Source organism: Lipotes vexillifer, unplaced genomic scaffold (genome assembly GCF_000442215.2).
Source record: "Lipotes vexillifer unplaced genomic scaffold, Lipotes_vexillifer_v1.1 scaffold741, whole genome shotgun sequence".
Classification (NCBI taxonomy): Eukaryota; Metazoa; Chordata; class Mammalia; order Artiodactyla; family Lipotidae; genus Lipotes; species Lipotes vexillifer.
The window spans coordinates 1,709,013-1,726,227 of record NW_006796565.1 but is presented as its reverse complement, the minus strand read 5'-3'; the positions used below and the strand labels follow the sequence as shown (position 1 = coordinate 1,726,227).

General features: G+C 44.9%; 1 protein-coding gene across 2 annotated transcripts in view; it reads right to left on the bottom strand.

Moving 5' to 3' along the window:
- CPXM2 (carboxypeptidase X, M14 family member 2) overlaps positions 1 to 17,215 on the bottom strand; it is a 133,250-nt gene that overhangs the window by 29,437 nt on the left and 86,598 nt on the right. For both annotated transcript variants that reach the window (XM_007468736.1, XM_007468737.1), the window contains exons 5-7: positions 11,431 to 11,515; positions 10,290 to 10,440; positions 1,023 to 1,111 (exon numbers count right to left, since the gene is read on the bottom strand). In XM_007468736.1, the coding sequence (XP_007468798.1) occupies positions 1,023 to 1,111; positions 10,290 to 10,440; positions 11,431 to 11,515 (325 nt within the window). The remainder of the gene's footprint in view (positions 1 to 1,022; positions 1,112 to 10,289; positions 10,441 to 11,430; positions 11,516 to 17,215) is intronic.

The following is a 17,215-nucleotide window of genomic DNA, read 5'->3' as shown; positions in this document are numbered from 1 at the left end:
GTAGGGAAATTGATGTAGGTCGTACGTGAGAGCTTCCTGCTATTATTATCACCAGTGCTGTTCCGGGTTCTTTTTCTTCTTCGACTCTGCACATGACTATTGTCCTTAAATCAGTGACAGCACTCACACACACAGCGATGTACCAGGAGCACAGCAAAGTGGTTCAGTTTTATATATATGTATGGAACATTATTTTCCATTATAGGCTACTACAAAATATTGACTATAATTCCCTGTGCCATCCAGTAAATCCTTGTTGCTTATCTATTTTATATATAGTAGTTTGTCTCTGTTAATCCCATACTCCTAATTTATCCCTCCCCCTCTCCATTTCCCCTCTGGTAACCATAAGTTTGTTTTCTATGTCCGTGAGTCTGTTTCCATTTTGTATATAGATTTATTTGTATTATTTTTTAGATTCCACACATAAGTGATGTCATATAATATTTGTCTTTCTCTGACTCACTTCAGTAAGTATAATATTCTCTTGATCCACCCATGTGGCTGAAAATGGCAATATTTCATTCTTTTTTATGGCTAATATTCCATTGTATATACATATACCACATCTTCTTAAGCCAATCGTCTGTTGATGGGCACTTAGGCTGTTTCCACGTCTTGGCTCTGAACATTTGGGTGCATGAGTCTTTTCAAACTAGAGTCTTCATTTTTTTCTGGATATACACCCAGGAATGGGATCGCTGGATCATATGGTAGCTCTATTTTTAGTTTCTTAAGGAACCTCCATAATGTTTTCCATAGTGGCTGTCACCAATTTACATTTCCACCAACAGTGTAGGTGGAAGAAATATAGTATTAAATCTGAAAGCTTGGCTTCGAATTCTGCTTCAATCACTTGCTGGCGAGGGAGGTTTCCTCTGGTCACCTGAACGCCAAGGCATTCTCAGCCTCGAAACTACAAGCATTTCCTGTGGCTTCAACAAACCATAAAAGCACAAAAACAAACACCTACGTGCTTCTGGGCACAGGAGAGATTTCTCTTTGACAAACCTGGATCTTACCTGACGCATTTCCTTATAGCTGTGGTGCTTAAAATCCAGGTCATCGGTGGTGGTCATTTCATTCCGTCGGTGATAATAGTTATTTGGATCTAGGGACAGAAATATGGTTTTGAATTCATTCACATTATTCTATTACTTGTGGTGGCTGTGTTAGGTGCCTGATTTGTGTGGGAACACAGCTCAACCTCCAGCTTCTAACTTTCGCATAGAGGTAAGAGAGCCAACTTTCAAGAAGCATCTTAAGAGTCAGAACTACCCAGTGGGGAGAGCATGGGCCTGGAGCCAGAATGCCTGGGTTCCAATGTCTTCTACTTGTGTGCTGTGTGACCTTGGATAAGTCACTGAGCGGTTTCTCCGTAGTGTCTTCACCCATAAACAGGGGAACACTGGTACCTCCCTCACTGGTTTACTGTTAGTATTAGTGCCTGGCAAACAGTCACACTAAATGAAGGAAGGAATAAGTGAATGAATGAATGAGTGAATGAATATCACAACTGCATGGAAATTTTCAGAAGTGTGGTGGACTCTATCATTTGCTTGCCCAGCATGCAGTCCACTTTCATCTTTCCTAACAGAAGCCCTGTGTTGTCTGGGAATCCCCACTTCTCCACTTCTAGGAAACTGACCTCATGCCTTAAGCTCCAGGGGTCCTACATGACTGGTCTAAGCCAATCAGAACATAGCACTCCTGGCCACTGTTATTGGTCCAGATTGAAGGGAAGGACTTTAATGGCACAGAGGAGTAAGCGAGAATCTCTCCAGAGTAGAGGACAGAGAGAACCTCAATAGCTACTGAGTGAACCAACCCTAGATCCCCATCAACCTCCCTTGGGACTTCCAGTCACCTGAGATAAAGAATTCCCTGAACTGCTAAGCCAGTGGGAGCTGGGGTTTCTGCTGTTGGGGCTGAAGCACCCTAACAGGCATAATCAGGGTGCATTAGCAGTGGTGACCCCTGAGGACTGGGGAGGAGATGTCTGCTCTTGACTTAATTCTCTTCCAGATAAATTGACTTTTTTCTTTAATTCCTATAAGCCGATGTCGTTTATACAATTACAAAAACAAAGAGCACTGAGAAGGAAGGAGGGGCAAGGGAACAGGAAGAGCTGGAAGGGGGATGAGGGGGGAGGGACCGTTCAGTGGGCCCTCTCCTGACCTGACAAAAAGTCGGAGGCTTACAGAGCCTCAGCCAGGCTTGCCATCTCCAGCGCCAGCTCCATGCAGCCAGAAATCCCAGTCAGCTCAGACCCCTCCCCAAGGCAGAGAGCACATGGTGCTTTAGACAAGTTAACCTACTAACTCCGGAACCACGTGAGCAAAGCTGGAACCATAGTAGCTGTTTGATCCAAGTGGCTCAAGGGATAATTCTGGAGGTGATGGCGGTGGCGGGTGATGGGAGGACGAACAGCAGCTCCCAGTGGTATTAGGAGCAGGGAGTCCTAACTCGTGCCACCAATCAAGGCCACAGACCAGCAACACTGGCTGCTTGTAAGATGCAGCCTACGCCTACTGAATCCGAATCCACATTTTAAAAAATCCAGAAGTTTGAGAAGCACCGTGTTAAAGTACTGAGCGCACTGCCAGCAGGGTTGAGGTCCGCGGTGCACATCACACACATCTGCGATCACGTGAGCTGGCTGCCTGTCTGCAATCCACAGCCACCTGGCGTGACTGCCACCTGGAACCTACCTGCCGAGGGGCCCATAGAGACTGGCTTCACCCTTGAGAACTGTGGCCACATGCGGCACGTTGAAAATCACATATAGACCCACGCACCAAAAACGACTCGGTGTTTAATATTCACAGAAGGTTTCCCAGTAACACTATTAGAAACAAATAATCACCACTGAAAAAGAAAAAATGCAAACTGCCATTCTGTTCCAGAAAGAAAGCAAAAGTAGTTCAGGTTCAGCAAAGGCCCCCAGTTATGTTCCAAGTTCTCTGCTTTGGGGAGTGCAGGCTGACCGAACCCTCCAACAAGCCTCCTGCCCTTTGATTTCCAAACCTGTATGTTTCAAAGCCAAGGTAAAGGCACATTTTCACATTACTTTACACTGAATTACTTTACACTGCTGATTCCTTAGAGCTATTCAACACCCCTCCCCCAAGTCCCAGGGGCCTCTTTCCAAGACTCTTCTTGAAAAGCCCCTTTTGTCTTCAAACGCAAGTTATGCCTTCAAGGTTCTTAAAAAGGATTGAAGACAAACTCACAACTCAACGTAGGAAGATCCCCATGTTTGGCAACATCCTTCCTTCCTTGAGACTAAATCAATTTGAGGATATGGGTACAAGTTCCAGAACTGACTCAGAACCACAGCTGAACATTTTCACAACCTTCAGTCTTCCACCTTTCGAACAAATACTTCTAAACTTGTCCACTTATTCTGATTGGATAAAGTTTTATTGAGAACCTATCAGGGCCCCAACACTGTAGGTAAGGAGTGAGAACAAAGCCCCCCCCCCCCCACTCCCTGGGGCCCATAGTCTACAAACCCACCCCGTTAGTCAGCCAAACCCACTGTCCCCTTCTCTCTTCTGTGGACAAAAGAATGCCAGTCTCCTGTGGGGAATCTATTCTAGATGCTTCCAATGGAATAGCCTTGCCCAGCACTCACAGATATGGGCGTGTGACCCAGGTTCAGCCAATGAAAACACACATCCTCTGGTCACAGCCACTGGCTCAGAGATGGTCCCAGGATCCAAGCTGGGCTGATAAGACGACTCCTTCCCAGAGCTCCTCCCCACGAGGGTCTCCTGCTGGCGTCACTCACATGGTGGATGAGTTTGGGGTGTTAGTGGCCAAGCTTCCTGCCTGCACGGTGGTGGGAGAGGAGCCCTGACTGCACCAAGAAAGCCCTGAGATTGCAGACCTATTCCTACCTGAAGCCAGAGTCAGATCTACCCCGGGAATTTTCATTCCTGTGAGCAAAAATCTTCCTTCTCCCCCGACCCCTCCCAAGGTAATCTGAGTAGGACTTCCGACATTTGAATCAGAAGCCCGGATTTAGTCTGCAAGGCTTTTATCCTTGCAGATGGAGCTTTGGAGAATCAGTCTCCTGCCTCCTTTCATGTGGCTGGTTTCATATATCAGATGTACTGAAAACCAGCTGATTCCTTCTGGAACACCTTAGTAATGGGAATAGACAAACTGCAGACGGGGCACATGGAGTCTAAAACTGCCCTCCCAACCTTACGTCTCTTATTCGGTGACTCAAAGTCCTGTTCCGTCCCAACGGGTCTACTCATTAAGCCTCTTTTGGGTTGAATGATGGCCCCCCTCCGAAAAGATATGTTGCAGTCCTAATCCCCAGGACCTTAGAACGTGACCTTATCTGGAGAGAGGGTTTTTACAGAGCTAATCAAGTTTACATGAGGTCCTTAGGGTGGGCCCTATTCCATTATGACTGTGTCTATCCAAAGGGGAAACGTGAACACGGAGAGAAGCACGCAGGGGACACCATGTGACAGTGAAGGCAGAGATGGGGGTGATGCATCTAACAAGCTGAGGAATGTCAAAAATTACACAGCAAACCACCAGCAGCTGGGGGAGAGGCAAGGAACAGACTCTCCCTCATGGCGTCAGAAGGAACCAGCGCTGCTACACCTTGATCTCAAACTTCGACCTCTAGGACTGTGAGACGATAACTTTCTGTTATCCTAAGCCACCTGGTTTTTGGTACTTAGTTACGGCAGCCCTGGAAACGAGTCCACACCCTGAACGTTCCCAGCTCCTCACTGATGTGGACACTCGCTATTCTCATCCCAAATCCGGCACCAGCTCACTACACTATGCAGACCAAACCCTGTTACCGGACATCCAAGGGAACACCACCATTCTTGGACCGTTCTGCTCAGCTGTTTGCTGCTTTGGGGGTTGGGACCCTGCTTTGCGGGTGCTCAGCTGGGAGAGGAAAGGCTATCTTTCCTGGAAAGGGGGCTCACTGCAATCTACAATCGCTAGTCTCAAGACACGCTTTATCCAGAACAGGCAAATCCATAGAGACATTGCAGATTAGAGGCTACCCCGTGGAGGGGGATCCGGAAGTGATTACTCAGTGGGTCCAGGTTGGTTTTGGGTCCATGACAAAGTTCTGAAACTAGAAAGAGCCAGTGATCATACAACCTTGTGAAAATACTAGCACTGAACTGTATGCTTTAAAAAAGCTTAATTGTATGTTATGTGAATTTCACCTCATTTAAAAAGACACTGCTGGCCTCCAAGTGCTCTCTGAGGACTAAGGAGGATACTAGAAACGTAGCCACCACAGCTCTTTCTTTCCCTGCCACGAGGCCAGCCCCTCACCCAAGGAAATGCCCACCACTGTGGCCTTGTGACCTCCCGAAGCCCCGACACCCCCAGCACAGAGCCCTGAGCACAGATGACCTGGTACCATACGCAAACAGCACCAAACCCCTTCTGCAAAGAGCTGGCTCCCTAATAAGAAGTCGCACTTGTCCAGCGCCATCTGACTGTTCTTATGACAAGGTCACTCCAAAAGGGGCAAGGGGGAGACGTGGACCCCCAGGCAGAGCCCGTTACGATCTTAGGTCATTACTGTCAGTGCAAGCATCAAACCCACAGCTCCTTGTGGCTCCGAAGAGGGAGCAGCACATCATTCATGCTTATTTCCTGCTGCCCCGCCTCATATAACCCCACCGCATAGCATCTCCACCACGCTGCTTGCGTGAGTCCAGGAAATCCTCTGATTTCTTGGCTGGCGCACCTTCTCCAGGAAGTCCCAGGGCCAATCTGTGGCCTGATTGACAGGAGAAACTGTCAGGAAAGACAATTTTCAAGAGTGTTGCTGTTTACACAGTTTCCTAAGATAATCAACATCAGGCAGTTGGACAAAGAGAAATCACACGTTTATTTAAACTCAGAAGGGCAAGATGCCTTCTGCGACAGCGGGGACAGGCTGCAGCCAGCAAGCCTGGAGCCCCCTGAATTGAGAGGGATCCACTGGGGAAAAGACGCCGCCACGCCTCCCCCACTGGACAGCGAGAGCTCTGGGAGCAGCAACTGTGGCATCTTATCTCAGAATCCTTGGGCCCTGACTCAGAACGGATGCTCCCGAAGCGTTTGATACATGAATGAATGAGTGAGGAATGAACGGATGTATGGATGGATGGATGGATACTCCAATCAAGTTATTTAGAAAGGGCTAGTTACAAAAAGATAGCACTTTCTAGGGCCCAGGTGACTCACCCTCTGAGTAGAGGCCCACTTTATGCTGTGATGCTATTACCTTATGACTACGGAGGAACAGAGAATGGAGGGTAGGGTGGAGCGAGTGGTAAATGAAAAGCACATCCTCAGGACTGAGGATGATTATGGAGCATTATGCCATCTTTGGATCTGTTAGTGTACTGGTTTCCTAGGGCTGCCATAACAAAGTGTCATAAACTAGGTAGCTTGAAATTTCTTCTCTCACAGTTCTGAAGGACAGAAGTCTGAAATGAAACTGTCAGCAGGGCCGTGCACTTTCAAGGCTCTCAGAGAAGATCCTTGCTTGTATCTTCCCAGTTTCTGGCGGTTGACAGCAATCCTTGGCTTGTGGCCTCAGGATTCCAGTCTGTGGCTCAGTCATCACATGCCTTCTCCCTGTGTGGCTCTGTTTTCTCTTCTTAAGGACACCAGTCATTGGATTTAAGGCCCACCCTAACCCAGTATGATGTCATCGTAACTACTCACATCTGCAAAGTGCCTCTTTCCAACAAAAGGTTACATTCTGAGGTTCCACGTGGACATGAATTTTGGGGGGAGTGTGGCCTGACTTGGTGAAGAAAAGTGGAAGGTAGTAAAGCAAATAGATTTAAAAGGTCCTTGCAGCTATGCTGATCCAATAGAACCCATCCTTCCCCCAATTTATACAAATTGTTGAGAGGGGGTGGGGCAGGCTGAAACATTATTACAGTTCAGTGAGATTGGTGGTGGTCTTACAATTAAAACATTTTCTCAGTGGCTTATGAATGGAGGGTATGTGTATTCAGAGAAAGGAGACACAGCATCTCAACGGGTCCTGGCCTGCCCAAAGGAATGATTCACGGGCACTGCCCTTTAGCAGCTCCTCCATGCTTGAGGAACACAAGCTCCTTTCCACAGATCTTTGTACAGCTCACCACAAGCTCCTCTGGGTCGAATTCAAGACCCTGGACCCCTTGGCACTGTGCAGAGAGAGGACAGTTGCTCAGACCTGGTGGCCAGGAAGACGAGGTGGGAGGAGTGAAGACTTTCCCCCAAGAGGTCAGAGTCTCACATTCATAATAGAAGCTGCAGACCAGCACCAGGGGCTCAAGCATTGCCACCCCCTGCCCTGCAGGGTTATTTCCCAGGACCCTGGGCACAGTCCTGTCACCCTGTGGAGAAATCGTGTGCAGAACAATGGAGCTCTTTTTTGAAAGAGGCAGAGCACATTGCAGTGTTGTTTGCAACAGCAAAATAACCTGAAAACCACCAAGGCTGTGATCTGGAAGTCAGCTGGCGTGTGTCTTCACCTGAATTCTTCATTATTAAAAATTTATCTTAGGAAGCTCTCCCCAGAGTTTCTGATATGCATAGATCCTTAGTCCAAAATGGACAAGTCCATTCAAATTTGGGGAAGAGGACTTCCTTTCACTTTTAAAAAAAAATGAACAACATTTAAAAGATTTGTTTGAATTAAAAAATTTTTTTAAATCATGGTAAAACACACATAACATAAAATTTACCATTTTAACCATTTTCAAGAGTACTGTCGAGTAGTGTTACATATATTCACACTGTTGTAGAAACAAATCTCTAAAACATTCTCATCTTACAAAACTGAAACTATAACCATGAAACAATACTCCCCCTTTTCTATTTGAATTTTAAAAATCCTATTAATAGACCATGGTATAAGGTAATTCATTTTCTAGTTCAAAAATTTCTGGACACATTATTCATGAAGACTTAAAAAGAATCTTCCCCTTCCTCTGCTCCCACCTGAGAGTCCACAGGAAGACAGGGAGGACAGAACAAAGAAGAAGCAGAAGCAAAGGTAAATGAATTTTTCATAAACAAGAGCTCCAGGAAGAACAGACTCTGGGCGTTTGCATGTAGAACACGAAGTCACCTTGGGTTTGAGTGGCTGAGTTGCTTGGGTCACCCCTGCCTTTGGCCTCGTTAACTTGCACAAAGGAATCGTGTCGACAACAAGGCAACTGAGCAAGGTTCAATTACCCACACGGACATGGGGCCCCTGTGCCACCCCAGGCCCTCAGATGTCACCACCACCAGGCGGCATGCACAAAGGCCAGCTCCCCTCTGGGCAGACTGCTAAGTAACTTCTAGAAGAAAAATGGCCCTAAATATTCAGGGTTGGAAAATAGAACTATTCCAAGTGCATACTTGAAACCCATCCAGATTTCACACTGTAATTCTGTCTTTGTGTTTAAACTGCCCCCAGGACCTATCTTCAAACATACACACACCAAGAATAACTTAACAGGAAAATATTTATTTCATGAGACTCTCACAGGCTGCCCTTTGCCCTTTACCAACAACAGATGAATTCCCGCCCTCAGAGAGAAACCGTGACCCTGCTTTTTAAAGCAAGCAGACCAAGGCTGTGCTGAGTGACCTGGCACAAAGAAGGCCTCACAGACCCCCGCCTACGTCTGTGCCTGCAGACGCAGTGAACTCAGGAAAGCCCAGCAGGCCCTGGGCGGCAGCAGGCGACTGTCATCCCAGGCTGCAAAAGGAGGCCCAGATCCCAAATTGGGAAGCCTTCAACATTCTCTCTGGATCATCCTTGGGAACACATATTTCCTTTCCACCAGCAATCCCAGCCACCGTAACCTTATTTGCACAATAACCCCATAATTTACACAATAATTTTGGACGCACACAATGACACAGAAACAAAGATACTCACTGTGGGATTCTGTAGAGAATCAAAACACTGGACACAACTGAACTTCTAACTATAAGAGGCAGTTTGAAAACATGAGATATTGTCCACAGACTAAGATAAAAGCATCCACAAGACAGATGGTCTCTAATAGTTTAAATGACATGAAAAAAGTTTGCCGTCTAGTAAGCACAAATATGTAACAAAGAATCTGTCTGGTGTGAGGGTAAGTAGGTAGGTAGGTAGACCCATCTTTCTCAGCAATACAGAGCGTATGTTCTATAAATTCACACTTGGCAAAGCAAGATCATGGATATTACGGTATTGAGGGAAAAGCAATAAACGACATGAAATATGCTCCCAAAACTCAGTAACTGTAAGTTCACGGTGTGGGGGGTGGGATGGCTATAGAAATAGCGTGATGGATATAGAAGCACCTGAGACATCAGAGCTGGTGGTCCCCTTCCCCATGGCAGGGCGAATCCAGAGGTAGCAAGGCCTGACTCTCTCACTAGACAAGAAAGCTGAGGCTTTCCTGGAGGAGAAAGTATAGGAAAGATAACCAGAAGCTGTGCTCCTTGTTCCCTATGGCCTGACTGTGGGTGGACAGGAAAGTGGAAATTCCTAGAGGCCCTAGTGAAGGGCCTTAGGAATGTTCTGGAGTCCAGCTTCCTTCCCTGGAGATGTCTGGACAGGATGAAGAGGCTGCCACATAAGGCTCCGTATGCACACAAACTCATAAGTTCTGAAAGGCCGACAGAGCAGCAAGCCAAACAAGGTCAGCCTGTCCAGAGCAGACATCAGCAAAGGGTCCACGTGTGAACCCAAGCCCCCATCTTCCTGTCACTCTGGGGTCACACCCAGATACCATGATGTGAAGACAGGGCAAGGGGAACACAGCCTAAAGGAGCAAGCATTTTCCCAAAGACACAGGCACCCGAGCGAAGTTACTTTTACGGAGAGGCTATGTACATGGTCAAGTTTAAAATTAACTCCTACCATCTCCTCTACCCAGTGTAGCAGGAGCAGTCAAGGGCAATTTAATGTGTTACCAAAAAAAATGTTATCTAATTTTTTTTCTTTGCCTGCTTCTGAGTAGTAGCTTTGAGTGGATTTTCAACCTTGCAACATATATCATCTTAAAATCCCAGTAGGCAAAACCACAGCCGACATGTTACTTTAATACACCAAACGTTCATGGTGTTTCTGAGTGGGGTTATGGGAGATTTGTATTTATTTTCTTTTTGTTTACCTATGTTTTCTAAATATTCTGCAATAGATGTGGTATTTTTTTACATGGGAAAAAGATTGTGTGGCTTACTTTTATTCACCTTGCTGGCTAAGCACCTGTGCTCCATCAGCACTCCTGCCCTGCAGGAAGCACGGGCAGACTCACCTGGCAACGGGCAGCCGAGGATCTCCATCCTCATGCAGATGCTCCCATTATCGAACCAGGACTGTGGGTTTATGCGGATGTAGCGTGCCACCATGGGGACGGGCAGCTCGTTGAGGACAGGAATCTCCTTTTCACTGTTTCCTTCAAATATCTATTTATGCACAAGGGGAAAGAAAGAGAATCTTTTAGAGCTTGATTATCAGGGCATGAAAGAGTCAGTAATTCACTCATTCCACAAGATCTCGAGCAACACCTAACGTGAGCTGGGCATTGAGGGGGAAGGAGAAATGGATCAGGCCTGGACCCTGCCCTCAGGAAGCCCCAGTCTAGTGGGGGGGGGCAGGGAGGAGGAGGGGTGTTATAGTTAGATGTCATAGGTGAAATCTATTAGTGCCACGGCAAAGAGACATCCACAAAGCTCTGGGATGTCATAAGAAGGAAAGGACCAGGCAAAGCTTCAGGGATGAGGTGCCATTTGAATGGGCCTTGAAGGAAAACTCTTTAGATGTGTACGGATGGGAGGGATTGTAAAGAAAAGGAAGCAATGGCTGGAGAAGCCCAGAGAGGGGATTCAGGACAAGAGCAACCATCTCCCTGTTACTGGAACACAGAGGAGTGTGTGCAGGGTTGGGGTGGGGGGGCGGGGCGGGGCGCGCTAAGTATGATAAAGAAGGTTGAAATGGAGGCTGCCGTCAGATCTTGGAAGGCGCTGGATACCATGTTTGGCACTTGCACTTGAGAACCCGAGGAAGAGGGTGATAGGATCGGAACTGGCTAACCCGGAGGGAAGCGTGGCGCTGAAAGACCACGGTCGTTAAAGAAAGTTCGGGAACTACTATAAATGACTAGCTGTGCAGGCCCCAACATTCCCCATAGGCCTCTGACCTTCCAGGGCTGAGTTGTGACTTGTGGAAGAGACTGAATTCCAGCAGCTCTGAATTTGAGCCCTAAGTGTGGGCCTCTTGGTTCCAAGCTTCAGGGCATGGGAAGGGGGTCATTATCCATCAGACTGGACGGTTGGTCTGGGTTGACACAGAACCAGGCAACATCCAGGTGCAAACACTGGTCGGGTGTCCACTGCCTCTGCCAAGCCCTGCACAGCCAGACACCAAGGGCGTGGTCGGAGGGAAAAGAGACTCACCATGTCTCCAGATCCATTCTTAACAGTGACCCATGTATGGCTGTCATTGCTCACCATGACCTTATAGGACGTTACCCAGTCACTCCTAAGAAAAAATAAAACACCATTGGGACTACACACTTAAAAATGTTTCCCTCTTCCATGCAGAGGTGCAGCAATAGAGAAAGCAGGTCCCAGAGGTGGACAGCACTGGGTCACACCCTGGCCCCCACTGCTCACCCTCTTTGTGGCCTTGGCCAGGTAACTGACCCATCTAGGCTATAGTTTATTCATCCACGGAGTGGGAATTATAAAAGCAACAAGCTTAAAATATTAATGTAAGCATTAAATGGTTTCATACCCTCTAAACACTTAGGACAATACCTGGCCCCCAGTAAGAACTAAATGTTGGTCACGCACATAAAGATACACAAATAACTTACATATTTGTTTATACTGAACATTTACATCACACACAGTAGTAGAGTTCCACGTGGGAAAGAAATCTCAGTAAAAGCGGCAAGTTGGCCTAGAAATTTCATTTGGAAAACTGTTTAGGAACATAACAAACTAGATCCCACCAACCATAAAAACAGCAGCCTGAGTCTCTAAAGCGAGGTTTCTCCTGGGCTGTCACAGCCGAGCAGACAATTCTCCCACCCCACTCCACAGCCAGCAATAATCCAGTGATATCTGGGCCCCAGGCCAGACCCCTTTCATCACATCCTACTGCACAGAAATTACTGAGGGTAAAAGAGCCAAAATTTGACTTCCCAGAGTGGAGGTCAATTTGATAAGCAAAAAAAAAAATGACTTTCCTGCGGAAAACACATTTTTCCCCTCTGCCTCAGTTTTTTATAACATTAATTGTTAAGCAATATAGACAAGTCTTCCTGAGCGTCTTCCTTTCAAATTTCTTAAATACTGGAACTAAGCACCAATGTACTAATCTTTTAGAACATTCCACCAGCTGAAGCATTTGGAATCCTTGTTTTCCTACTGTGAAATCTCCTTGGACTCAGGATCCAGATAGATCCCAAGAAGGTTCTCAGTTTCTAGTCCAAATCAATACTGTCTAGTAAAGTTTGTTTAGAAGGAGCAGCTGGCTCTATTCACTCTGAATTGCCTGACTCGTTCAAAAATTATTCTTAGGTGCTTTTATATGTGCTTGGAAGCCAACTCTCTGCTGAACTTTCTCCCTTCTCTCGCCTGTCCACCAGCTTTGTGTGACTACCTGCTGGGAGCCAGGATCTATCAAACAACGTGCTCCTCCGAAGGAGGTCACGGACTCAAGCCCACGCCTGCAGATTAAGATGCACTAAGCACGCCCTTCGAAAGGCCCCTCAGCAACAGCTCAGGCCCTTTGCACCGGAAGATGATCCTCACCCCAAATAGCAAACTGTTTCCAACATTCAAATCATTTCCAAATGACTTGCATCTGCAGTTCCTTTGCCATCTGTTTTTCTGCTGATCACACCCCACAGTGACCCAGCGAGGCAGTCAGCAGAGGTGAGGGGTGGCAGAGGTGAGGGGTGTATCCCGCGTGGGTGGAAGTGATGAATTTAGGAAGCCTCTCAGTCAAAAGAAGCACACAAACAATAAGAGAGGGGTGGAAAGAAAAATTCAAACAAGTCCTCCAAAGAAAAGGGGAGAGAGAAAAAAGGAAATGCAAATCAAGAAATAATTTCTCAAACTTAAAAAAAACCAAATATGGACAAATTGAACACTTATGTTTGAAGGGTAATTAATGATGTGGCTCAGCCCTCTCTTCTGAACTGCAGACCTACATCACATCCTTCTGCCTACCTGACCGCTCCACTTACCGTCTCAGCGATGTCTCTAATTGAACCCGCCCAAACCAACTGATTTATTTCGTCCACTCTGTACCCCAACCTGGGAGCCCCTGCCTCAGAAAAAGTACTGCCATCTACCCAGGGCAACAAAATCCCAGAGTCCTCCTTGGCCCCCCTTTCCCTCTCTCCCCTACAGTGAAACCATCACCAAGTTCTGTCAATTGTACCTTCCACATCCTTCTAAAATCTCTCCACTCCCTCCATCTTCACTCCCACCACCCAGCCCATTCTCTCTGGCCAGGACCATTGCAGTTGCCTCCCACTGGTCTTCTGAAATTTAAACTGCCCTCCAATCTATCATGCAGTCAGAGGTTTACTTTTCTAATGAAATACTAATATGTCACCTCCTGCTTAAAATATCAGTTATGTTAGTATTAAGACCAAATTCCACATGATGCTCTATAAGGCCCTTGCTTACCTCCTGTTTTCCATGCTCTTTCTTTCAATTCCTCATACTGATTATACTCTCTCTTGCTTCAGGGCCTTTGCACATACTGTTCCATTTGTCTGGACTCCTCCTGTTCTCTGTCTGCCTCTAAACCAGCGGTCCCCAACCTTTTTGGCACCAGGGACTGGTTTCGTGGGAAACAATTTTTCCACGGACTGGGGAGGGGGATGGTTTGGGGATGATTCAAGCGCATTACATTTATTGTGCACTTTATTTCTGCTATTATTACACTGTAATATATAATGAAATAATTATACAACTCACCATAACGCAGAATCAGTGAGAGCCCTGAGCTTGTTTTCACTTGCCACTCACTGATAGGGTTTTGATATGAGTCTGCAAACAATTGATTTGTTATGGTCTCTGTGCAGTCAAACCTCTCAGCTAATGATAATCTGTATTTGCAGCCGCTCCCCAGCGCTAGCATCAGTGCCTCAGCTCCACCTCAGATCATCAGGCGCTAGATTCTCATAAGGAGCGCGCAACCTAGATCCCTCGAATGCTCAGTTCACAGCAGGGTTCACGCTCCTATGAGAATCTAACGCCGCCGCTGATCTGACAGGAGGCAGAACTCAGGCGGTAATGTGAGCGATGGGGAGCGGCTGTAAATACAGATGGAGCTTCGCTTGCTCGCCTGCTGCTCAGCTCCTGCTGTGCCGCCCGGTTCCTAACAGGCCACGGACTGGTACCGGTCTGTGGCCGGGGGCTCGGGGACCCCTGCTCTAAACTATTCAGACCTCAAACATTATCAGATAAGCCTGTCCTAATCCTCCAATCTAGTCAATTTCTTTTCTTATATGTTCGTTTCTTTCATATTTTAATTCTGTTTGTAATGTTATACTCCCTTCTAGAATTATCTTTATCCCCCACTGGAATATAAGCATCTCATAGATGGAGGAAGATGAGATTGTGGTACTTTGGAGGATGCAAAAGGAAGCTGATATCCTGGAGGACAGTAAGGGACAGGGCAGCAGAACTGTGGTTCCATGGGCTCTGCAGGCCATTTGATGCAGGCAGAACTTCCTCTGGCAGGCAGTAGGCAGCTGGCCCCTTTGCTGTCCACCTACCATGGTTGAAAGTACTTTAGGACTAATTAGAAAGCCTTCTCTACTACCAAAACTTCCATCTTAATAGAATGCTTGGCAATCAGAGACTATCTGTTTCCTGTTTACTCTATGAAATTAACTCACCTTTTTACCACATTTGACTCTTGAAAGAGACAGCAGAGGGTCCTCCTGCTGCGAGTTTAGGAATAAACAACCTTTGTTCATTTTGTCTCAGGCTAAGTTTTGTCTTTGACAATTCATATTATTGCCCATAATTATGATTTTTTCATTCTCATTGCTTTCTGGTATTCCACTCTGAGAATGGTCAGTTTATTGGGTTGGCCAAAAAGTTCGTTTGGGTTTTTCCATAACAACTTATGGAAAAATCCAAATGAACTTTTTTTGCCAACCCAGTATTTGTCCATTTTATTGCTAATGAGCACCTGAGTAGTTTCCAGTTTAGACTATTATGAATAGTGGTAGTTCTATGGAAATTCTATGTATGTATCTTTTGGTGAATTTACATAGAATTCTGCTTGGTGTGTAATTAGGAACAGAATTGCTGGATCACAGGGTCCTAGGATATACATACATTCATCTGCAGTAGTTTTCCAAATTAACTGTCTACGTACACTTATACCAGCAGTGTATGAGAGTTCCAGTTGCTCCACATTCTTGTCAACACTTGGTATTATCTTTCTTTTTCATTTTAGCCATTCTGATGGTATGTCCTATTATCTCACTGTACTTTTTATTTTAATTTACTGGATGACTAATGAAGTTCAACATCTTATATGTTTATTGGGCATTTGAATATCATCTTTTGACAAAATGCGTATTCAAGTTTTCCCCTTTTTTTCAATTAAGTTGTCTGTCTTATATTGATTTGTAAGAGTTCTTTATACATTCTAGATATAAGTTTTTTTGCTAAATATATGGATTGCTAATATTTTCTCCAGTTTGTGTCTTATACTTCGTAGTATTTTTTGATGAAGAGAATTTCTTAAACTTTATATAGTCCAATTACCTATTTTTTTCTTTACAGTTTTCAGTATTTGTGCCCTTCTCAATAGATTTTTGCTTACTCCAAGATCATAAAGATATTTTCTTATGCTTTCTTCTAAAAGCTTTATTGCTTTACCTTTCACATTTAGATCTGCAATCTACTTGAAGTTGATTATTGGGCAGTGTGAGGTAAGGGTCAAGATACATTGTTTTCCATATGGGCTTTCAATTGACCCATAACCATTTATACGATTACTTTCCTATTGCAAATCAACGACACCATTGCTGTAAATCACGTGACTGTACATGTGTGGGTATGTTTGGGGATGCTATATTCTGTTCCATTGTTCCTTATCTTATGCTAAACCCACTTTGTCTTGATTTCTGTAGCTTTATAATAGGTCTTTGTATCTGGTAGTGTACATTTCCCATGTTGTTTTTGCTTTTCACAATTTCCTTGACTGTTCTTGTCCCTTTGCATTCCTATATAAATTTTAGAATCTGCTTGTCAATTTCCAAAACAAAGCCTTTTGGATTTTAATTGAGATGGCATTGAATCTATAGGTCAGTTTTAAAGGAATGAACATTTCCAGTATTAAATTTTCCAATCCATAAACATGGTATATTACTCTATTTATTTAGGTCTTATTGTACTTATCTTTTGTTAGATTTATTCCTAGATAGTTGATGTTGATTACTTTATAAATAATATTTTAAGTTTTATTTTCTCCTTTTTTGTTGCTGGTATGTAGAAATATAAATGCTTTTTGTATGTTGACTGTGTGTCCAACCACTTTGCTAATTCATTAATAATTCTAAGAGTTTGGGATTCCTTTGGATGTTGTTAAGGACATGATATGTCATCTGAGAACAATGATAGTTCTGTTTATTTCCAATTGTTAGGGCTTTGATTTATTTATTTTTTTCTTGCTTTATTTATTATACTGCCTAGGATCTCCAGTTCAATGCTAAAAGAAATGCTAATAATAGACATCTTTGTCTCATTCCTGAGATTGAAGGAAAGGTTTAAGTATTTCACCACTGAGTATTTCATTACGTTTCCAGTAGGGGTTTTTTTCCTTTGTTTATGTGTTAGTTTGTTTTTATTGTAACCAAGTATGAGTTCATTCTTTCTCACATAACAAGAGAATCTGGATGTTTGGAGCTGCTAGCACTTATGCAGCTGGTTGACTGTACCAGAGTCAACATCAGTAGACATTCATTTTTCATACTCATTTTCTCCAAGTTCTAAGAAGACATCCTTACCAGTTCATTTATCATATTTGTCTTGGAGGTCTCTTAGACCTCCTTAGACGTCCTATCTTAGACCTAAGATATATTCGTGTTTCATACTTCTCATCTTTGGGTTGTAAGATGGTTGCTGCAGCTCCATATCATGTTATGTTCAGAAAATACTGAATAGAGTCTTTCAGCTTCCATCAAAATACTTTCTA